Source organism: Leptodactylus fuscus, chromosome 6 (assembly GCF_031893055.1).
Source record: "Leptodactylus fuscus isolate aLepFus1 chromosome 6, aLepFus1.hap2, whole genome shotgun sequence".
NCBI lineage: Eukaryota > Metazoa > Chordata > Amphibia > Anura > Leptodactylidae > Leptodactylus > Leptodactylus fuscus.
Genome location: NC_134270.1, coordinates 117015466 through 117039773, shown reverse-complemented (window position 1 = coordinate 117039773; position 24308 = coordinate 117015466). Strand labels below are relative to the sequence as shown.

The 24308-nt window shown below is 40.9% G+C and overlaps 1 protein-coding gene across 1 annotated transcript in view; it reads left to right on the top strand.

Annotated features, from left to right (window-relative positions):
* The first annotated feature begins 8694 nt into the window (after positions 1 to 8694).
* The window catches only part of LOC142209137 (uncharacterized), a 55858-nt gene continuing 40244 nt past the window's right edge, over positions 8695 to 24308 (top strand). Inside the window, exons 1-5 of the mRNA XM_075278072.1 lie at positions 8695 to 8737; positions 14587 to 14692; positions 16789 to 16941; positions 22206 to 22365; positions 23314 to 23463. Coding sequence (XP_075134173.1) covers positions 14606 to 14692; positions 16789 to 16941; positions 22206 to 22365; positions 23314 to 23463 — 550 coding nt within the window. The 5' untranslated portion in view covers positions 8695 to 8737; positions 14587 to 14605. The remainder of the gene's footprint in view (positions 8738 to 14586; positions 14693 to 16788; positions 16942 to 22205; positions 22366 to 23313; positions 23464 to 24308) is intronic.

Genomic DNA, 24308 nt, shown 5'->3' with positions numbered 1-24308 from the left:
AGAAATGAGTTAACATAGCAGGCAAACAAAGCAGCATTTCTAAAGCAAAATATTTAAGAAAAGTCTTCAATTTACAAAAGCTACCAGTATAGATAGGATCCTTGAAATGGAACAACCCCTTTATGCCAATGGTGCCGTGTGATCTCTGTTTAAAAACTGACATTCAGTATGTGTAAATTTAGCCTTAGGAGAGAGATCTGATACAGTGTAATGAACTATGCAGCTATGTAAGTAAGCACATTTTAGGACACAGTTTTCACCTATGGAGGTAAACAAGAATGTTTACATACATTTGGGATTGGAAAAATAAGTATATTAGAGAGTTGCCGAACTTTTCATTACACAATGATTAATCCTAATTTACATAACGCAGTAAAACCCCTTAATACATACATTCTGATCAGCAGCTTCAGTAAATATTGGTCTTTACATATCTTAAACACCTTCTTATGATTGGTGATCCCTTTGTGCAAGCCGTCCCCTGTCCAGTTATTCCGGGGTTTAAGACGGAAACCCCTGGGCGGATAGCGGCAGTAATGTGAACGCCCCTAAGTTCCCTGCCTATTTTAGTCTTCAGAACACTGCATATTTTTTTTCTTTTCAACCCAACTAATCCAACCCAATCCAAGAGTCATACCTTTTTTAAAATTTTTTACAGCAACCTAGCCATATGACAGCTTATTTTTTGCAAGACAATTTGTATTTTTTAATAGGTTCATTTTTACGTACATATACTGCAGTGCTCACAGTATACAGTACAGTTCACAGTTCTCCTGCACATAACTTTGTGTATTTTGAGTGTGCTAGCTGCACACTGACCCACTAATTTCTATGGCCCCATACCCACTATAATGTATTTTTATAGGTCCGTGTGTGGGGACATGAGCCCAGGGCAAAACTCAGGATAGATCTTATTCCTGTCCGGTTTGCGGTCCAAGCTCATTGAAGTAAATTAATGGGCCCATGGAGGCATGGTATACCTATAAGGAAACCACCACATAGTTGACATACTGCAATTTCCAAAGCCTCAATGATTTTGGAAATCGTAGTGTGTCTGGTGCGCATATTTTCCCAAAATGTGTGGATGGGATTCGCCATGTGGAGCTGCAACCTCAAAAATGTTTTGCATCGCCGTAAAATGAAATACTTGTGTAAGGGCATATTTTTTGTGGGACAAACTGTAGTATTTATCTGTGCTATTTAGGGATATTTTATTAAAATTCTTTTATCTGCCATTTTTAATATATGTAAAGCAAAAAAGGAGAAACCATGGAATGGCAAGCAAGCCAAAACATTAGTGTAAAATGATAACAAAGTTGTGATCATCTGTTCAAGTGCATGAAAGGTAGGAGATAGGCAGCCAGACAAAATGTATTAAGTCATACACAGCAATCCTAGAATACAGGCAAATCAAAAAGTAGCCCAAAAAAATCTGAAGCGACAATGCATGTAAAAGCATGAGAATCTCAACAGACAAAATGGTATAATAAAATATATATTTATTGAATTTAAAAGACAATACCACAAACAACTAAATATGAAAGGAAGAAACACAGAAAAAATAGCGCAATAAAGTAAATCATGAAAAGGGACGGTACAAATAGTCAAAAAACTGTAATGCATATTTTTATAATGTCTAGTACAGGTAACTCTGTTCACTCTGCAGACACTAAAAGTAAATCAATACATAGTGTTATACAAATCCCCTAGAGTATAAAATAAGAGCAATAGCAGTATAAAGTAATTGGGCAACAGCACTACAGGTAAGGACGATGCAGAGAGAAAGAGTGGCCAATAATACTTAACAAGGTATGTAAAAAGTACAATAGCTTCCAAATGGAGGATGCACTCACGCCAACATAAGATTCACTACACTGGCTTCACACTCCCTTTGATGAAAAGAGTGTGGTAAAAGATACATTGGGGTGTGTGCATCCTCTATTTGGTTGGTATTGTACTTTTCACATACTTTACAATGCATTATTGGATAATGTACAGCTCAGAGTATAATGATCAGAGGTCCATGGGAGGAGGCAAACAGAAAAAACAGTGTTATTCACCTCTCCTGGGCTCTGTCTCGACTCCCTACTGTCTTCGGTTCTTGTCAATGAAGTCACAGATGTGGGTTACGTTTATGTATGGTGTATGATGTTGGCCTTGCACACGTGACACCTATGATGTCACTAAAGAGGCCCAAAGACTGTAGCGAGTCACGCCAGAGCCCAGGAGAGGTAAGTAAGATTGTTTGCTATGTTTGATCACCTCCCCTAGGACTCCAGTCATTATATTCCTGGGCCTGCAGAGACCCCAGAATATAATAGTAGCAGTTTCGGTTTGGTCCATATGACACTGCCAGGTGATCCTCACTAGGTTCACACAACAAATACGTATCCCCGTTCCTGCTTACAGCTACCTCTGCTTCCACTTCAGCCTTCCAAGGGAACCCGTGCATTTCATAATATCACATACTGGTGCTGTTCAACACTAGCGATGTTATATGAGACACACAGGGGCTCCCTGGAGGGCTGAAGAAGAGACAGTTTTGGGCAAGAGCTGGGATTGGTAAGCCAATAGGGCCCATTATCTGCTCTGGTTACTCAAGCAGGTAACAGCCTATTAAAACCCCCCAAAACAAATGGCAAGAGCAGCAGTCAGAACCTGGCAGCTAACTGGGCCCCTTCAGGTGCATGGGCTGACGCTGGCCCTGATCACCCTGGAATACAACATTGCTTAATTATTTTTTTAATTACATTTTCAGAGTTTTTCTATGTTTTTTTCATGTTGGAAAACCTCATTAACCTGTTGGATAACCTGTTGCTTGGAAAATACAGTTCAATCTTCAGGCAGAATGTTATAGCTCTGAAGGAGCTAAGCAGATTTAGAGAGGATGCTGTCAATCACTGTTAGGACCGCCTCCATTTCAATGGGTAAATGACAAGTCATACTGAATCTATTCCCACAAAACTACATTGAAACCTCTAGAAAAGATCACCCCTTTGAGAAGACCACCTCCTTACCCAGGCCACATTTTCAGTGATGTAGTTTCAGTTTTTCATACAAACCATCTCTCTAGAAGACCACCTCTCTAGAAGACCACTTCTCTAGAAGACCACCTCTCTAGAAGACCACCTCTCTAGAAGACCATTTTTTTTTGCAGTTTGTTATGGTTGTCTGAAAGAGGTTTCTCTATAACATGTTGACTGCACATTGGACTGAATTATCCATGTTACGGACTACTTCTAAAGCAATTACAGTAACTCAACTTTATTAGTAATTTATATTAAAATAGAAATATTAAGATGGCGTTTGGAGGCAGAGCACTGGCTTCCTTAACCCCCGGTGATAGTAGTACATCTGATAACAATAATGTGAGGTGGGAGTAGACACGTGGAGGAGCTTTTAATAAATCTTTGAATGTGGGCATAATAAAATAAGAAAGAATGTGAAGAGAAGATACTAAAGGAGGAAGGGAAGCAAGAAGAAAGCAAAAAAGAAAGATGACGGAAATGAAAGGGAACATGTAAGAGAGGGTTGTCCAATTCACTGACATTTTATACTAAACAATAAAGTCTTTAGTGAATAGGTCTCATGTAATGTAAAACCATTCCAGGATTCACTTGCAACAATTTCAAATTGTCACGTAATCTTTCTATACGAGTGTGTGGGCCTGTAATATCCATTTCTTCCAGATATGTTAACCTATTGGAAACATAATCATGATGACTTGTGTTTACGGGCTATTTAGAGCCATCTTCGCATCGTTGTTATCGGCTGTCAGATTCTATATTTCCATGTCATTTTGGCCTCTGAGCTCAGGCAACATCACACAGCCGAAACTTGAAGCCACATGGATGGCAGTTGCTAGGTAACTGGATAAGAGATTCTAGTTTGGAAAGGATTCCCAAGTGATACAGGTATCCCATCTCATCGCTGGTTTCCATGGTGATCAGGGCAAAGGAGACCAAGGATACACAACCTTAATTTTTTAACTATTTTTATGGCAGATTTGGTATATGGAGAGGATTGCGGGCAGGAAACACATGACTGGGGGAAGGGTTCAAGTATGTATAGGACTGAGGTTATTGAATGGGTAGGTCACAAGATTGTAGCGATCGGATGATAGGTTAAAGTAACAAATGTCATGGAGGTGATTGGTAGCAATACTAAGTGACAAAAATCTGTCAATCTTGATCTACAGCTGTATTCACAATACAGAGTTTTCTCTGGAGGTTTACAGCATGTATTTCTTATGTATTAAAATCCCAGCATGCAGTGCAGCCCAGACCATTGCACTGCAGTGCTACTTATATACATAGCCATACAATGCAATATCCTTCCCATGCTTACATTCCAATAGAGAAAGGGCATAAGTGGCTGCCATTCAAAACTGTACAAATATGTACAATCCATCTGTACACTCATGATAAGAGATGATATAAGATTCTGTTGAAATTGCCACACCCTTTACAATTCAGGGGGTTATTCCAGTTATTAGGATGACTCTGAACTTTAGTTACAGAGGGTTTCATTCCTTTAAATAATAGCTTGGGTATCAAATACCCATTAAACATGTCTTAAATGGGATAACCAAATCACCTATGAGCTGGGGATATATTTCTCATTTCCCAAACACTCATCCTCAAATCATTATTACTATGAAAAGTTGACATACACTTGAGGATTTAGTCTGTACTCTCGATTTCCAAGGACTTCAGCATTGGCTTTAGGGAATGAAAGGAGTTGTCCTACCATTTGGGATCATTTTCTTAGATCCTGCAAAATACTTACAAAACTCTTTTTTTAAGTTATTCATTTATTTAAATTTTAACAATGTAAAAATTGTCATAGCTGACAATAAACCTTAAAGGGGTATTCCCATGTCCCTTGCTCACCATCCAGACTGTCCGACTGCCTCCAGTTTAGCTCCGCCCCAAATTAGAGTGTAGCTCCGCCCACCACATAGCGTGATCCTATGGGACAGCTGAAGGGCCTGTGATGTCATCAAAGGTCCTATAACACTTGGATTTAGCTTATTCTATATACACTCACCGGCCACTTTATTAGGTACACCATGCTAGTAACGGGTTGGACCCCCTTTTGCCTTCAGAACTGCCTCAATTCTTCGTGGCATAGATTCAACAAGGTGCTGGAAGCATTCCTCAGAGATTTTGGTCCATATTGACATGATGGCATCACACAGTTGCCGCAGATTTGTCGGCTGCACATCCATGATGCGAATCTCCCGTTCCACCACATCCCAAAGATGCTCTATTGGATTGAGATCTGGTGACTGTGGAGGCCATTGGAGTACAGTGAACTCATTGTCATGTTCAAGAAACCAGTCTGAGATGATTCCAGCTTTATGACATGGCGCATTATCCTGCTGAAAGTAGCCATCAGATGTTGGGTACATTGTGGTCATAAAGGGATGGACATGGTCAGCAACAATACTCAGGTAGGCTTTGGCATTGCAACAATGCTCAATTGGTACCAAGGGGCCCAAAGAGTGCCAAGAAAATATTCCCCACACCATGACACCACCACCACCAGCCTGAACCGTTGATACAAGGCAGGATGGATCCATGCTTTCATGTTGTTGACGCCAAATTCTGACCCTACCATCCGAATGTCGCCGCAGAAATCGAGACTCATCAGACCAAGCAACGTTTTTCCAATCTTCAATTGTCCAATTTCGATGAGCTTGTGCAAATTGTAGCCTCAGTTTCCTGTTCTTAACTGAAAGGAGTGGCACCCGGTGTGGTCTTCTGCTGCTGTAGCCCATCTGCCTCAAAGTTCGACGTACTGTGCGTTCAGAGATGCTCTTCTGGCTACCTTGGTTGTAACGGGTGGCTATTTGAGTCACTGTTGCCTTTCTATCAGCTCGAACCAGTCTGGCCATTCTCCTCTGACCTCTGGCATCAACAACGCATTTCCGCCCACAGAACTGCCGCTCACTGGATGTTTTTTCTTTTTCGGACCATTCTCTGTAAACCCTAGAGATGGTTGTGCGTGAAAATCCCAGTAGATCAGCAGTTTCTGAAATACTCAGACCAGCCCTTCTGGCATCAACAACCATGCCACGTTCAAAGGCACTCAAATCACCTTTCTTCCCCATACTGATGCTCGGTTTGAACTGCAGGAGATTGTCTTGACCATGTCTACATGCCTAAATGCACTGAGTTGCCGCCATGTGATTGGCTGATTAGAAATTAAGTGTTAACGAGCAGTTGGACAGGTGTACCTAATAAAGTGGCCGGTGAGTGTAGAGTCAGCTAAATCCTAGTGGGCTAAGGGACCAGGTCCTTCTATCCACTAGCTTTTAGCCTGCTCTATATAAGAAAGCTAAATTCTAGTGAGCAGAGGGACCAGGTCCCACTAGGATTTAGACTGTTTTATATAAGAAAGCAGCACTCATTTCCCCCCTTCCTTTATCTGAGAGCAGGAAGCTAGGTCACATGTGTGGTGTAGACACAGAAACAGCTACAGACATAGGCTCGCTCCCATGCACTTAGCTCCCCCTCCCTCCCCCTTCAGAGCAGGTAGCTACCTCACTTGACATTTGAGCAGATAATCCCAAGGGCCATAGAAACAGTGTGAACAATGAAGTGAATAGATTAAGATAGTGGACAAACAAAGCAGTTTTGCTGAAGCTGTGTATTTAGGAAAAGTCTTAAATCCACATTAACAAGCAGTATAGATAGGATCCTTCTGATGGGACAACCCCTTTAATACATTTCCCCAAAGCAGTGGGAAATAATGTATTAAAGGGATCCTATCACTCAGACACAATTTTTTCTAAGTACTATGTCGGAATAGCTTTAAGAAAGGCTATTCGTCTCCTACCTTTCGCAGAGCAGACTGCACGTGCCCACAGGCCACGAGAAAATGGCTGCTTACAATACTGTGTATTGAACCCATTGAAATCAATGGGAGGCTTTTTTTCAGTGTGGAAAATTCCACACCAAATTCCTCACCATTTTCCTCTGTGTGAATGGACCCTAAGGCCTCAAGTTGTAGAAATGCAATTTTTTTGTTGCAGGTTTTGTTGCATTTTTTTTAGCCAAAGCCAGGAGTGGATTGAGCAGAATGTAGAAGTATAAGACCTTCTTATATATTTATCATTCCTTTGGTAGCCATTCTTGTTTTTGGATAAAAAAACCGCTGCAAAATCTGCAATAAAAATGCTGCATTTCCCAACATGGGGCCTTAGCCTCAAAGGGGTTTATCGGTCTTTTTTTAATGGTCTATATTGAAATCTGATCATCCTCCTGCACCACTCAGCTGTATGGGACTGCTGGTAGGCCTGGTACAATACAGTGTGTGTTGCTCGAAGCAAAGGACTTTGTAAATTATATATTGGCTGAGCTCCTCTTGAAGTATACAGAGCCCTCTGCTTCCAGCTCTGTACACTGCATACTATTGCGCTCCACAGCAGTCCCCAACAGTTAACCAATACAGGGCCCGGTGATGGCCTCCAGGTGATTAGATATATCCTATAAACAGGACATAAAAAATACTAAAGCCCCATATAGTGGGCCACGGCATAAAGTGCTGCAGGAATAACCGCGGCAGCAAGGCATTGCTGTTTTTCCCACAGGGCATTTCTGTTTCCATCATACCTATAGGGAAACCACCTTAGGTAATAATAATAATAATAATACATTTTATTTATATAGCGCCAACATATTCTGCAGCGCTGTACAATTTATAGGGTTCAGATACAGACATACATAACAAAGAACGTCATTTCACACAATGGGACTGAGGGCCCTGCTCAAAAGAGCTTACAATCTATGAGGTAGAGGGGGTGACACAAGAGGTAGCAGGGGCATAGGTATAATTGACATGCTGTGATTTCCTAAATCACAAAGGTTTTGGAAATCACAGCATGGCCACTGCACATATTTTTCCACAATGTGTGAATGGGGTTCTCTAGAATTTGCAGGGACTATTAAACGCTGCATTTTTTTGTCGCAACCTTTACACCACTTGGGGCTTTAAGCTGAAGAATCATTTCATAAAATTACCAGGTTGGCTGAATCTGATAAAACCAACAATAAAACTCAATACTACTTATGGCAGGATTATTACATGTTATATCTACATGCTGTGACAACTCTCCTCATGTCCTCCAACCACATTTGGCTGTATTATTAACATCACTTCACACAGAGAACTAAATGATCCTGCAGTGTGTCTGTGTTTCTTTCGTTTTAGTTGCTATGATTCCTAGTATTTCTCTATCTGCCATGAGCTTGTATGTGTTTCTCTCTTGTTATATACTACTGTACCATCTATGAAACTGTATCACTGAAATTTCCCCATTGTGGGACTATTAAAGGAATATCTTATCTTATCTTATCTTACAGGATACCAGAACCAAAATCTCCTATGTTTTTTTTCCCAACCCATAAAAGCTCCCATTATTCTTCAAGCAATGTAAGTGAATACGCTTCAGACATCTGTAATACGTGTATTATTATTTCTAAGTGCAGATACATGTAATATTACAGATACGTGAGCTGACACAGCCCTGACAGTTCACTCTGCGGCAGGCTGTTTGTGTGTACGGATCAGGCTAGGCCTCGCTGCTATGGAGACCATGGCTCCTTTCATTGCTTCTTCTAGCTCCCCCTACCATTGCTATGGACACCCAGGGACGCTGTGTTTTTCTGCAGAACAAAACCTGTAGCACAGGATCTTACTGAAGAGCTGAGGTGGGCACACAGCAGCTACTGTAAGTGACAGGCTGGTGCAAGGGCAATGTGCTATGTTATCATAGATGTTATGGCGACTAGCTAGTTCTTTTTGCACTGTAATATTGCTGCTTGTAATGTAATAAGGCAGTTATTGGTGTGTTAGAAATATTATTGTCTCTTATAATAAAATAATACAGCAAGTGCTACGAACCTTTATGCTGAGATACATTGCTCTAATAGTTTTCTATAAAATGTGCTTGTTATAAGTACTCCGCAAAGAATGTATAAGGCCAAGGCTTCACGGCAGAATGGGTTGTGTAACACCAAGTTTCAGACAAAAACACTTGTGTGAGAGTGAAAGAGAATGATGGCATCCTGTGTACGTAGAAAAGAATAATGTCAATAATTTCAGCAATGTCTGCTAAAAATCTCATGGCTCGAGAGACTTTACCTCTGCTGGATGTTATAAAATAGGTTCAAGCTCTAGGCCACGTCCGACATGTGTCACCACCTTCCATAGAGGCAATCTTAAGTGGACGACTTATGTTACGTCTTCACTCTGGATGGGCCTGTGTAATCTTTGTGCATGTGTTATTATTGTGTATCTATTGTGTACTAGCAGGAGGACCCGGCTTTGCACGAGTATATTTAATTTTTTTGTTTGTGTAGTGGCCCCATAAGATTTGTCCAGTTTTGCACTAGTGTATTTTGTGTATCGTTTGTGTGTGTCCATAAGCGTCATGTGATCATGTGCATCTCATTTCGAATATCAGTGAAAAACCTGTGATCGGTTGTTATGGAGACCTGGAGTAAAGCTAAGTGTATGCGAATTTTTGTAACAGTGTCATTCACAGCGCCCTGCCCCTTTAAGGCTGACATAAAGTAGTGAAGAAAAATGTCTGGGTTGCTATGGAAACCTGGAGTAAAACTCTAATATGTGGTTAAGAGCCATGTATCTAATCCTCCGGTGTGTGGTACTGTGTGCTGACGCACATATCTATTCCACTGGAATGTGTTACTGTGTGGAGTGGTGCGTATCTAATCCTCTAGCGCGTGGTACTGTGTGCAGTTGCGCGTATGTAATCCTTCCTTATGTGGTATTGTGTGCATTGGGGCATATCTAATCCTCTGGCGTGTGGATTTGTGTGAAGATGTGTGTATCTAATCCTCTGTCGCTTGGTACTGTGTGCATACATGCATATCTAATCCTCCGGCTTGTGGTACTGTGTGCAGACATGCGTATTTAATCTTCCAGCATGTGGTACTGTGTGCTGACTTGTGTATCTAAGCCTACAGCGTGTGGTACTGTGTGCAGACGCACGGATCTAATCCTCCGGAATTGTGTAAGGACGTGCGTATCTAATCCTCCGGCATGTGGAATTGTGCGTAGATGTGTGTATCTAATCATCTGGCATGTGGTACTGTGTGCTGACTTGTGTATCTAATCCTCCAGCGTGTGGTACTGTGTGCATATGCGTGTATCTAATCCTCTGGTGTGTGGTACTGTGTGCAGACACGTGTATCTAACCCACCCCATGTGGTATTGTGTGCAGTAGTGTGGCACAGTTACACACGCCACTTTGTGCAGACGCGCGTATCTAGTCCTCTGGCATGTGGTACTGTGTGCAGATGTGCGTATCTAATCCTTTGGCATGTGGAACTGTGTGCAGGCGTGTGTATCTAATCCTCTGGCACGTGATACTGTGTGCTGACCTGTGTATTTAATCCTTCAGCATGTGGTACTTTGTGCAGACGCACGTATCTAATCCCGTGGCATGTGGAACTGTGTGTAGATGTGCGTATCTAATCCTGCGTCGTGTGTAACTGTGTGCATTGGCATGTATCCAATCCTCCGGCGTGTGGTACTGTGTGCAGTGGTGTGTATCTAATCCTGCAGCATGTGGAACTGTCTGCAGACGTGCATATCTAATCCTCTGGTGTATGGTATTGTGTTAAGACGTGCGTATCTAATCCTCTGGCTTATGTTACTGTGTGCAGATGTGTGTATCTAATCCTCTGGCTTGTAATATTGTGTGCTGACCTGTGTATCTAATCCTCTGGCATGTGGTACTTTGTGCAGACACGCATATCTAATCCTCTGGCATGTGGAACTGTGTGCAGACGCACATATCTAATCTTTAGCCATGTGATAAGTTGTGCAGATGCGTGTATCTAATCCTCTGGCGAGTGATACTGTATGCTGACCTGTGTATCTAATCCTTCATCGTGTGGTACTGTGTGCAGACATGCGTATCTAATCCTTTGCATTGTGGAACTATGTGCAGACATGCATATCTAATCCTCTGGCATGTGATACTGTGCGTTGACCTGTGTATCTAATCCTTCAGCGTACGTTACTTTGAGCAGACGTGTGTATCTAATCCTCTGGTGTGTGGAACTGTGTGCAGACGCGTGTATCTAATCCTCTAGTGTGTGGAACTGTGTGCAGACGCGTGTATCTAATCCTTTGGCTTGTGGAACTGTGTGAAGATGAGCGTATCTAATCCTCTGGCGTGTGATACTGTGTGCTGACCTGTGTATCTAATCCTCCTGCATGTGGTACTTTATCTAATCTCGTGGCATGTGGAACTGTGTATAGATGTGCGTATCTAATCCTGTGGCGCGTGTAACTGTGTGCATTGGCGTGTATCTAATCCTCTGGCATATGGAACTGTTTGCAGACGCGTGTATCTAATCCTTCGGCTTGTGGAACTATGTGCAGATGTGCATATTTAATGCTCTGGCGTGTGGAACTGTGTGCAGACGCGCATATCTAATCCTCTTAATCTGATACTGTGTGTTGATCTGTTTATCGAATCTTCTGATGTGTGTATCTCAGTTTGGATATCAGTGTTGGATTGTACATGTGGAGTGACCGTGTGTATTGCAGTTGGAATATGAGTGAAAGACTTACAGGTTTGTTTTGGCTAATGGGGGGGTCAGGGTGTTGGGAAAGCTGTATCTCTGGAACGATACATCCGAGTGAGTTGGATTCTCATCTTAAACCTTCCTGGACACCTGAAGTATCTCTGTGTCAAATTTGGTGAAGATCGGTCCAGTCGTTTGGTCGCGCATAGAGAACAGGCAGACAAGAATTCATTTTTATAATATAGAGAGATTATGTTTGCATTGTGCTGTATATCGGCATGATTTATTGTACAAGTTGATGACTTTTGGCAGCATGGTGTGTTTTTGTATCCCCGTCACTTTACTTGTGCTGCTGAGTCATTCACACTTTTTTCTGTTCTGGAACTTTTTGAACGGAGGATGGGATTGATGATTCTTCCAAATGGGAGGAGCTCTGTTGTGGTGGGTAGTGTCTCTTTTGCGTTGCTTGTGGTACAGTTGTCCCTTGTTGCAGAGGGTAATTTTTCAGTTACAGGTGGTGTATAAAAGGATGTTTTCCATGCCTTTTAGGGTATTCTATTCAGAGTTCTGTTCTGAATAATGCAACCATCCATTATTGCAGGGTTGGAGCCTGCCTGGCCTGGGCTATAACTAAAAGCTAGTACAAGCCCTGCGTGAGCAGGAAAACTGCTGTGTTTTTCCTTGGGACTGTGACTCACATGCTGATGGAAGAAGGTCACTGACGCTTTCTATGATGCTATTGAGAAAGTGCAGTTACCTGAAGACCACCTAAGTAAAGTACCAATGAAAATGTGACCTCCAAGTGTGTGCTTTATTTGGCCTAACCTGTATAAGCACTGAGGCGCAGGGAGCTGGTTACCCTGTTCATTCCCTTGGGGAGGCTGGTGTAATAGCTGACAGAGCCATGTTGCCGTGGGACATTACACATGTATTCAAGACGATATCTGATCACCAGCCTCTAAATTATTTTTCTTCACACCTGCACCTTAAAAAACCGCAAACTACAAAGCTGTTAATAAAGAGTCTGTATATATTCGATAAGGGGGCATTTTAGTCAATTTTTTCATTTAGTAGAGCTGTTTAGCAGATGCAAAATGCAGATGACCATCCATGAACATAAAGATCACTGTAAAAAAATAAATAAAATGAATCCGTTCCTGTCCATTTTTTTTCAGGAAACAAAAATGTAGTATACTACACTTTTGTATCTGGAAAAAAACTGACTGAAACAGATGTTTTTTGTTTTTTTTACATTGATGTCTATTTAAATGGATGGCCACCCATTAAACCATGGATGTAAATGTGAATGTGTAATGGGGAGCAGGTGATAATATACGCAGTAACTACACGGAGCCACCGAACACTGATATAACACAGTTTAATAAAGAAAGGAGGAGAGGGGAATGAGAGTGGGAGAGAAGGTAAGAAATAAGTATACAGTAGCTAAGCAAAATGTATAACTTCAATATGACAGTGCAAACAACAGATTGTGGTAGTTACCCCTCTAGTGTCCTTAGTTAGAATCTGCATGCATTGACTAGGAGAGGCCTCTCTTAAAGTAAGTCAGTAACACGGTGCACCATATCATCTTCCAGGCAGGGGCCTGCTTTATCTTCCAGCACACAAGGCTGCTTTAAAGCTTGACCGAGCTGTATGGCCCCTCACTCTACTCACACTCCAACATACCTCTGTTTACAAGTTGACACAAGGCAGGAATAATGAAGTCTTTCAGGGTCCCTGTTTATCAAAGGAAAGTCCTTAGTGGGCACAGCAACCTGCAGCAGGTCCTCTCTGCATGACATGTGTCTCCTTCTGCCTGCAGCTTCCTGTGTTCACACGTTTCCTCCCTGGAACATACTATTTTTCTCTGAGCTGTAGGGGGGTTCTTTTGTGAATAGTTTTTCCCTGCAATTTAGTCTTTTGGCAGTAGATGGCAGCAGAAGATCAGACAAATGACACAGTTATTCTATAAGCCCCTTACAAATGCACACATAACAGACATTAATTTCATTCCCCTACATGACCGTAGCCTACTGCTATTGGAAGATCAAGGTTGCAGAAAAGAAAACTCTGCAGACTTTCTGTGAAAAAGGCTGCAGAAAAAAAAATGCAATGCATTTCCGCCATGTTTGTTTCCATAGCGTTTTTTTTGGGGTTTTTTTCTGCTGTGCTTTGCTACAGCCAAAAAAGCTCTTTTCAATCTGCACCTGCAGTGTAAATATGGTGTATGACCTGGGAATGCACCTGGGCCATAAGGCCCACATAACAGTGTTCTTGATCTCTTATCCTGCTATATGTCGATATGCCAATCATGGAACAGCTTTCATTTCCTATAGTGCTTTTGTAAAATGAAAAATATGTTGTGTTTGGTTGCTATGGGCACCTAAATCAGTTTTTCTTTAAGGCAGGGGTGCCACATGGCGTAAATGCCACGGTTTGCCCGTGGTGAAAGCACATCGGAAAAAAGTGCTGCTTTACAGTCACTGTGTAGTGGATGGGATTCTAGCGAAAAAATATTTGCGGCGGATACACTATGATTTCCAAAACAGTCACAGTTTTGGAAATTGCAGCATGTCCATTTATAGCGCCGGCGGTTTCCCTATAGATATAATTGAAGCAGAAAGTCCGCAGAGAAAAGCTCTTCAGACTTTCTATGAAAACCAACCCATTGTAGTTTGTCCTCCAGCGCTTTTTGTTGTGACCCATTATGAGGGTTCTTAGCCTAAGACAATTTTTGTTCTAGAACTAAATAATACTATGTTTGCCTAGAGATCCTGTCACTGGATTCCCATAAAATTGAACCTAGCAGTATGTGTAAAATAAGAAAAATAGACTGAGTGTTCCACAAAGGACACGATTTTATGTCTATTTGTGTGATCCAAAATGTAGAATTTGTGTCCAGTGCTGCAGAAAATGTTGATACTATTCTAGTAATAGGAAGTAAATATATAAAATAAGAGGCGTCATGGATCAAATTCATAAATGAATAAAAACAGAATTTCAAATTTTGTACTGATAGGTCGGAGATAGACCCAGTGATGGCGAAGAATCGGGACCGACATAAATCTATTATCAATGGATGTCACATGAAGGATGTGCAGCAAAATATGGACGCAGAATACAAGGTGAATATCCACTCTGCTCATTGTACACCTTATAATAGACAGCCAGTAGGATGTTATTCCTGATGTGTATCACAGTGTATTCTGTAGTGGGTGGACATTGAGCACAATATAATAATCATGCACGCTATTGTATGATTACACAATATTGTACAACATATTTCTGGAGTACTTAACTCTGAACATCCAGGAACACTCCACTGCATCAGCCATAGCTATGTCTGACTATTTTTGCAATACATTTTGATCATACTTTTTTTTTAACAGAAGTAATGAAAAGTTATATTTCAGCTACACACATGGACAAAATTGTTGGTCCCCCTCAATTAATGAAAGAAAACCGACAATTGTCACAGAAATAACCTGAATCTGACAAAAGTAATAATAAATAAAAATTCTATGAAAATGAACAAATGAAAGTCAGACATTGCTTTTCACTTCAATTTTTTTTTTTTTAATTAACCCCAAGAAATGATGGTTCCCTTAACTTAATATTTTGTCGCACAACCTTTTGAGGCAATCACTGCAATCACACAATTCCTGTAACTGTCAATGTATAAGTCCGTTTTTATTCATATGCTAATTAGGCTCCACCCAGCACAGGAAGTTCCCAGCAGCACTCGTCTCTGCTATTATCTCCTATCTGTGTGTGCAAGCAGGAAGTCATCAGCAGCAGCCTGTGCTGCATACACTCATAGCAAACAATAGCCAACAGCAGTCCATGATGGTGCACCAAGAGTCTAATTAGCATATGAATAAAACGGACTTATTCAGAAACCACTGAGCCAATCTACATACTAAAGGTAGGTGTGGAATAGCCTTTCTAAAAGCTATGAAAGGATGTGATTAGTTAAAAATGACTTTTCCCAATGATAGAGCCCCTTTAAGTTTTCTATAGACATAAGTAAAAATAATTTGCCAGTCAAAAATTATTTTGACCTGGCAGTAGCCATCCTAATTCATCAATACCAAAAATTCTTAGTTTAGCCAAAATGGTAGTCATCAAATCCAAGGAAAAAATTCTCATAACCACTGAGCTGCAGCTGAAAAACGCTGTAGAAAAGACCTCAGCCAAAGGTAGCATTTTTCACAGAAAGTCCGCTGAGATTTCCTCTGGACTTTGTCTCAATTATACCCATAGGGAGACCGCCAGAGTTCCGTAGGTATGATTGACAGGTTGCAATTTACAAAAAAGCGGGCGTATTTGAAATTGCAGCATTTCTGCTGCGGATTTTTTTCTGCAGTGTGTGGATGGAATTATTCAGTATCCCATCCACTTTTCAGGTACTGTACTATGCAATGTTTTTGCCTCAGCAATTCTGCCATAGCCAAAACGCAGTGTATTAGCAAGGTGGGGCCCCGGCCTCAGTTGTTGTTTTTTTTGCGATTTTCAAAGACAAAATATGGTGTGTAGCATACAGGGTGCGAATCTATAAAGGAAAGACAGTATTCATTTTTTAATCCATTCCTGATTTTGTCTTCAATAAGTACATAAAAACTGAATAAATGTACTTAGGGCAGGTTCACACCAGCACCCGATCTCCTTTTTGCAGGTTTCTGTTTCCTGCCCGAGAAACTGGACAGGAGACGAAAACCTGCAGTCAGTTTCCAAACCCATTCATTTGAATGGGTTTGGAAAGTGTCCGGCCGTGAGCGCAGTTGAGCGTTTTGTGCTCTCCGTGGCGAAACCGTTTTTTTTTAACCGGACACAAAGTTGGACATGCAAGACTTTGTGTCCGGTTAAAAAAAAAATGGTTTCACCGTGAAGAGCACTAAACAATCGCACGTGTTCACGGCCGGACACGGTAATCCAGGTTTCCGTTCTCTGTTGGCAGAAGACGGAAACATGAATGCAGAGGCCGGGGCGCAGATGTGAACCCGGCCTAACCCTTACTTAATCTTATTTATTTGAATGTAAGAGATCATTCCTTTATATGTTCTATCTTTTGAATCCATTTCTGGCTTTGGTTCAAAAAGATGCATATAAAATTTCGGTGTTTTTTTCTTTTTCTTTTTTTTTTTTTTCAAATCAGTTTTGTGTGAACCAGACCCAATTGTAATAATAAAGGATATATATTGTATATATATGTATATTGCAGGCCCACCTACGTCACCAGGAACATGTAAGAGAGAATACTGAGCGACTAAGAGAGAAACAAGCTGCATCCCAGCGTGCCTCAAATCTTCTCAACGCTTACTCCGCTCGAACTTACAGTAAGCCATGGCAGAGTGGGATGGTCCCAAAATTAGAGGTAATGCAATATAGTTTTTTTGTTTTTTTTTAACTAAGAATACCATTATCTGGAAATAATTCATTGTCAGACCGGTTCACCAGGACACACTCTACAAGGTCCAGCAGTGGATATCCTTATCTGAAGAAAAATAAAACTGAGGTGTATAACTTGATGCTGAAGCTTCTACTTATTTTAGGTTATTTTGCATTTATTATATTAGTCATTTTATCAAGTCTTCTGTGTATGAAATAGACATTGCTTGTATAGCCTAAGTAAAAGTCATTTCCTCTGGGCACATAAGGTACTCCAGTCATACACCCTCTGTAATTTAGTATCTTCTTGATTCTGCTTTTTATTTGTGCATGTAAATGCAGGAGAATGACACCTACTGTGCCAAATGTAATAATTGCAGATCAACAATAGCCTTATAGACAGAGACAGTGGCATAAAAGAGAGAAAAAATCTACTGCTAATGGAACTCAAAAGTAGAAACCTATAGAAAAGAAAGTAGTAAAGGACACATTTCCTCCATAGAAGTCAATCAAGGTTTTTATTTTAATTTTCTTTGTTCCAGAGGATTGTATTATTTCCCGATTCTGCTGATTCACCGCAGCAGCTGAATCACTACATATCACATTATAATAGAATAGATCATTTATAGAATAAGAAAGACATGTTATCTAAGATTCTCCTATCCCTTATAGTCTCATCAATATTTAGGACCTAGCTACCTATGCAATTTTCAGAGATTTTTTTTGTTTAGGGTTATCCACAAGGTAGGGGATCAATGGCGAATTGAGTGTTGTGATGGATCACTAGAAAATGGGAAATGTTGTTGTCTGTCTCTACCGAGGTCATCTGTAGTGGGAAGGAGTTCTATGAAGAGTTGGCCAAATACTAAAAATGTTTATAGGATATGTAGAAATAGCCAGTTACGCTATCTTTTCTATAGGTGAAGAATATTAGGAAACTTATTTAGGGTATGTTCACACGGAGTTACATGAATTCAGCATGTGAATATACCGTTACGGCCTAATCTGGAGGGAGCCTCGCACCGCAGACGCCGAGGCTGATTCAGCCGCGGAATCTGTGGGAAGAAGTTGCATGTCGCTTTTTTTCCCGCGACTAGCTAGCAGAAAAAAGAAGTGAGCGGCTCCCATTGAAGTCAATGGGAGCCATTTTTGGCAGCGGATTTTGAGGCGGATTCAGTGTCAAAATCCGCTGTGAAAAGACTCCATATGAACGAGCCCTTAGGGTACACTACCATGTAGCACTGTCAGGCAGTCAAGACAAGGTCGCAAACTACACCGATATGCAGGTCTATGTGGTTTTTCAGATTGACTGTTAAACATGGTTGAGGTATATATAACTTAAAGCTCCTTTAGCCCCAATGCAAAATCTGTAATGGGGCCCTTACATACTTTATGTAATTTATAATAGTAGTATATTTCATGGGTTAGAGAGACCTTTGGGTCCTCGTCAGGGTTCATGACCCGGAAGGGACTGCTAAATCTGCAACACTTATAGCTATGGTACTAGTTATTCAGTCGTAATGGGACTTGTATATAGAGCCATTATTCACATATGTACTACTTTTGTCCAATTTTCAGGCAAGCCTTAGCCTTACCTATTGTAGTGTGTAGTCTGTCTTTGCTCAGTCTGCACATGGAGCTGAACATGTTAATAGATGTGTCCATTAAACACACTGAACGGCCATGTAAATCATTCCAGTAAAACCTCTTGGACTTTCTTTCTGGCTGCAGGATTTGCTAACAATCTAAGAGCTAATGATTTTACAAGCTCACTTGCGATAGCCAGCAGTCAAAAATGAATTGCTTGGTAGAGAACAGAAGCAATTTGTTAGGCTATTCTTCAACACTCTAAAATCGCTTTATTTTTAGTTGTAGTGTTCTTGAGCAGTTTTGTAGAATAAAGTGTTTATCTCTGAATTCCTGGTGATTTATGACGTAAGGGATTGAAAAATAAAATAACTGAATATTCCCACACACACACATGAAGATAACCCCATAACCTTTGTGCTGCACAGAGACATAGCACTACACTTGTAAAAGTCTATGGGGCTATACCCTTGTATGTCACTGAGTTTTATATCAAAGCATAAAGAACATTGCTTCTGTTGAATTCTGTATAAATCAGATTTTTACTTGCTGTTTTTCAGTATCAGATTGACGCCTTTGTCACTTACATGGTCTGACAAAGACATGAATTTGACACTGAATCTTGTAACAAGTGAAGAAATTATTGGACCATGCTGCCTACTTTAGCTTATTCAGCAGCTCCATTGCCCAGGTTTTCTCTGCATGTCCCATTGTTCACACATAGGTGTCTTATACCATCTGGTTTTGGGAGCTGGCAGTGGCTGATGAGCTGACAAAGCTCATAGCATTGTTCCTAGACAAGGACAATTAATTCAGGTTAGCATATTTCCATTACGAACATGCTAACCTGGGATTCACCCACTGCCAATGACCTTCTAGAGCATGGAGCGCCTCTTTTCATTATTTATGTTGCAAAAAAATATGTGATGTGTGATAATATGCAACAGTTGATAATAAATAATTCCCATTTATTTATATGGCACCAACATATTCCACAGCACTTTACAAATCATGTACAGACAACACTAGCCCAGTGCCGGTTTTAGACAAAATGGGGCCCTGAGCAAAATTAAAAGCGGGACCCCAAATCCTGACATACCAATCACACCATCATATCTTTTCAGAAGTCAGTGCTGCACTTTCAGTGGCATTTATAGAGTCTTAAAATATTAAGAAAAAGGGCCCTGCTCAAGTGCTTGCAGTCTATGAGGTAGAAGGGGAACGCAAGAGATAGAACCCCCACAGCTGGACCCCATAGATCACATACTGATGATCTGTCATGTGGATAGGCCATCAAAATGAAAAAATTCATTTTATGTATGGAAAAACTCTTTAAAGAATATCTCGATAATATAGTATTGTACAGAAGCACCATGTGGCAGCACACATAGGACAGATCTAAGAAGAATCAGTGTGTCTCTATTCACATGTCTTAGACATGTGCAAGAAGCCTTAGTCCCAATACATTTTCTTTTATCAGGCTTCACATCTTTGTAGTTATTAATGGCTCCTATTTAGATTTATTATGATTATTATAATTTCCAGTAATGACTTAGCAGAAAGCAAAATTATAATTTTGTGGAAGTAAAAAGAAAATGAACAAAAAAACTCTGAATGCAACAGATTTGGAGCAAATTATTTGTGATAAGAATCAAACTAGACTAAAATAGTCGCAATTTTAGAAGAAACCCAGCATACACACGATTTGTAAGATTAACCCATTATTAACATATCAAGAGCACATTTACTGATGCATCAAAAAAGATGGACCATCTCAAATTTGGCTGGAGGACACAGATATGACACAGAATACTCAACCTGATAAGCAGATTTTACTATTGTATTTATTTATAGTAGCAACCCAGTTATGGTGTGGATTAATTTGAGAATGCATTCAAGAGCCAGACCCCCTCTCCCCAATTGATCATTGACTGTAACTTATATATAGCTTCTTAGTGGCCAGTAGAGCAGCATCTTCTGATTACTGCTATACTTTAATGTTGGATTGGATTATATAAAAGTTGTCCTGATACCCAGACCCTAAATATTGCCATACACATAGGACATTTATCTGCAGATCCAGCTAAATTTGGTGAAATCTATTGAGAATGTGATGTCTGTGGTGATCCTGCACATAACGTTAAAAGTAGATGCTACTAAGATAAGTAGAATATGCCAACAATCTGCAAATAAATCTCATATGTATGATCAACAGAATCTACTGCTCAGTCCATTTGAATACAAGTTTGGCAAAATAATCAGTTTTCCTATAAAAGATCAGATTCCAGAGACTCTTCAAGACTCGGGAGTTATTTTCTAGGGAGTCTGTCAGCAGTATCCAGCATATCACCACTGCCCTGCAGATAGGTAGTGTGAAGAATATCGCCTTGCCAAGCCGCTTGGCTTACCTGCAGTCACCATTCTAAACCTTCCACTAAATCCCCGTGAGTGGACTAAGCTCATAGGATAATATGAAACGAGCCTTATAAATTTTCTATTTTTATTAACCCGAGTGGGCCGATACTAGCCACTAATGTATACAGAAATACACAACAATGGATGGTCAAATACAGGTAAAAGCACAATATATAATAGGGAGATATGCTAGGTTCTAGTAATAGACTCCTTTATAGGAGTCTATTATTAAAATTGTATTTTTTTCTGCCTACCACGTTGGAATAGCCTTAAGAAAGGCTATTCTTTTCCTACATTTAAATGTCTTTTCTGGACCGCCATTCAGTAGAAATCCCTTTTTCGTTGGGATACAAATGAGTTCTCTCGCAGCACTGGAGGCAGTCCCCAGCGCTCAAACAGCACTGGGGGCGTCTCCAATGCTGCAAGAGAACTTTCCAATGCGGCCTCCATCTTCGTCTGGAACAGCCTTCGCGTCTTCTTCTGGAGCTGGGTTCAAACTGCTAGGCCTCGGGCAAAGTTGACTGCGCATGCCCGCCGGCCACAAGGAAATGGGCGCTTACACAGTAAAAGTAAGTGGCCATTTTCTTGTGACCGGCGGACATGAGCAGTTTGAACCCAGCGCTGGATGAAGAAGCGAAGAAAGGTCATTCCAGACGAAGATGGAGGCGGCGCTGGAGAGTTCTCTAGCAGCATTGGGGATGCCCAACTCATTTGCATACCGACGAAAACCGGGATTTCTACCGAACGGCAGTGCAGAGAAGACATCTAAGGGTAGGAGAAGAATAGCCTTTCTTAAGGCAATTCTGACGTGGTAGGCAGAAAAAGTACAATTTTAATGAAAGAATCCCTTTAAATGCTGCAATTGATCAGTTTAATGTATTTGTCAGATCAATGACTGCTTGTATAACATTGGAAACAAATGCTAAATAGAATAGCCTAATGGAATAGCTTTACACTACAGCGGCAGTCATTTACAGTAGGATGTTGTGAGTTCCATTCATGTAAGTTGTGGTCGGGCGAGAAGTGTTGTTGACACATGGACTATACTTATCGATACAATCACGGCCCTATGAAATGTGATGTATATACCTGTATATCTTTATAACTGTGTAGGATTACCTTCACATGGTTACAGCCTACTGTACTACAGCAGTTATATTCTCCTGTCAGACTAAATGTGAAGGAAAAGTCATATGTAAAGAAATTATTCAAGTATTTCTAATAACATGTTCTTGCTATTTTGAGAAGAGACCAGCAGTGTCAGGATTCAAGGAGAGACAAAACCAGGAACCACAGTATAAAAGCACAGTGTCTAAGCTACCTGCTATAAAGAAGGACAAAGATGTCACAAGAAAGAAGACTGTATACAACCCCAGCATGGTACACGAAACACACAGATTGATCACTGGTAAGCTGATATGTGGATGGATGTCAAAGGGGCTCTATCAGCAAAATCATGCTGATAGAGCCCCACATATGCGTGAATAGCCTTTAAAAAGGCTATTCAGGCACTGCTAAAGTTATATTAAACTACCCCCCATTTTAAAATAAAACTCTTAAAAAGAATATGTTAATCTTATCTATTGTGCACGGTGGGCGTGCATTCAGGGTCTGACGTCATCTTCAGCCATGCCGCCTCTTCCAGCGATGTCTTCGGGTCCCGTCTTGAACCAAGGGTCAGGCTTTCATAGCAACCATCAGCAGTCACCAAAGGGGGCTGATGGGGTGAGAAAGTTTGAAGATCCATCTTATAAGTTTAATGAACTTGGCCCTTGTATGCCCTAAGGAATCCACAGCCTTTATAAAGTGTACAACCCTTTGACTTTTAGAAAGTAGTGTGTAGTGTTGCACCAAATTCAGTAAGTGGTGACAGTGAAGTGCATATCTGGGCTGAAAGGACAGTGTGAAGTGTAATTTATGCTCAATTTGAAGTAGGTTAACCATTTCAGTGCCATCCATGACACATGCTGGGGAATTTGCGTACTTGACAATGACAACGAAATTAAAACCAAGAAGTGAAAACTTTGCTTAGTGCTTCTTGTATGACTGAAAGCTGTAATACTGGACTTGGACATGTTACCAAGGTCAAGTATTGTACTGGCAGGAAGTGAGGTGTGTTATTAAATTTAAGATTCCATGGTGATAAATGGTCATTAAAATGATTTTCATGTGTTTTCATGACAGAATCCCTTTAAATTAGCCTCTGGCAAGTGACACTCCAGTGTTAAAGTGAAAGAACATGCGTTACTCTTCTAATTTGCTGGAGGTGTAATGTGATTGCCCCAGGGATATATCAATATAGTGACATTTTAACATCATTATCATTGAAGTTTCTATACAATTTTCAAATTGCTAGTGTCACAGCCACGGATCACAGCGGAAAAGAAAAGATTACATGTCCACCAGCTTTCTACCAAGCCCAGTATTACATGTGTAGCCGAAGACACACCAAGGAGTAAAAATGCATTTAAATTGCAGTCAAAAGTTAAAGAGCCCAAGAGACCAGGTGAGCGTCTTACTGGTTAACTTGTCTACTCTATTATAAGCAATTTATGTTCAGTTTTATATGTCCTGACTAGAGATGAGCGAACAGTGTTCTATCGAACTCATGTTCGATCGGATATTAGGCTGTTCGGCATGTTCGAATCGAATCGAACACCGCGTGGTAAAGTGCGCCATTACTCGATTCCCCTCCCACCTTCCCTGGCGCCTTTTTTGCTCCAATAACAGCGCTGGGTAGGTGGGACAGGAACTACGACACCGGTGACGTTGAAAAAAGTAGGCAAAACCCATTGGCTGCCGAAAACATGTGACCTCTAATTTAAAAGAACAGCGACGCCCAGCTTCGCGTCATTCTGAGCTTGCAATTCACCGAGGACGGAGGTTTCCGTCCAGCTAGCTAGGGCTTAGATTCTGGGTAGGCAGGGACAGGCTAGGATAGGAAGGAGAAGACAACCAACAGCTCTTGTAAGAGCTAAATTCCAGGGAGAAGCTTGTCAGTGTAACGTGGCACTGACGGGCTCAATCGCCGCAACCCAGCTTTCCCAGGATCCTGAATGGAATACACTGTCAGTGTATTCCCGTATACCCGATATATACCCCGATACCCGTTCCAACGGTGTGCCCCCCCACCTTCACCCCAGAAATACCCTGCAAGTCCCCTAGCAATAGAATTGGGGCTATATACACCCACAATTTTTACTACTGGTATACAGTGCCATTGTCTGACTGGGAATTCAAAGAATATATTGGGAATACAAATACCCTCATTTCTTGCTACTGCCATATAGTGCCAGTTTCTGACTGGTAATTCAAAGAATATATTGGGGTTACGTGCACCCACAATTTTTA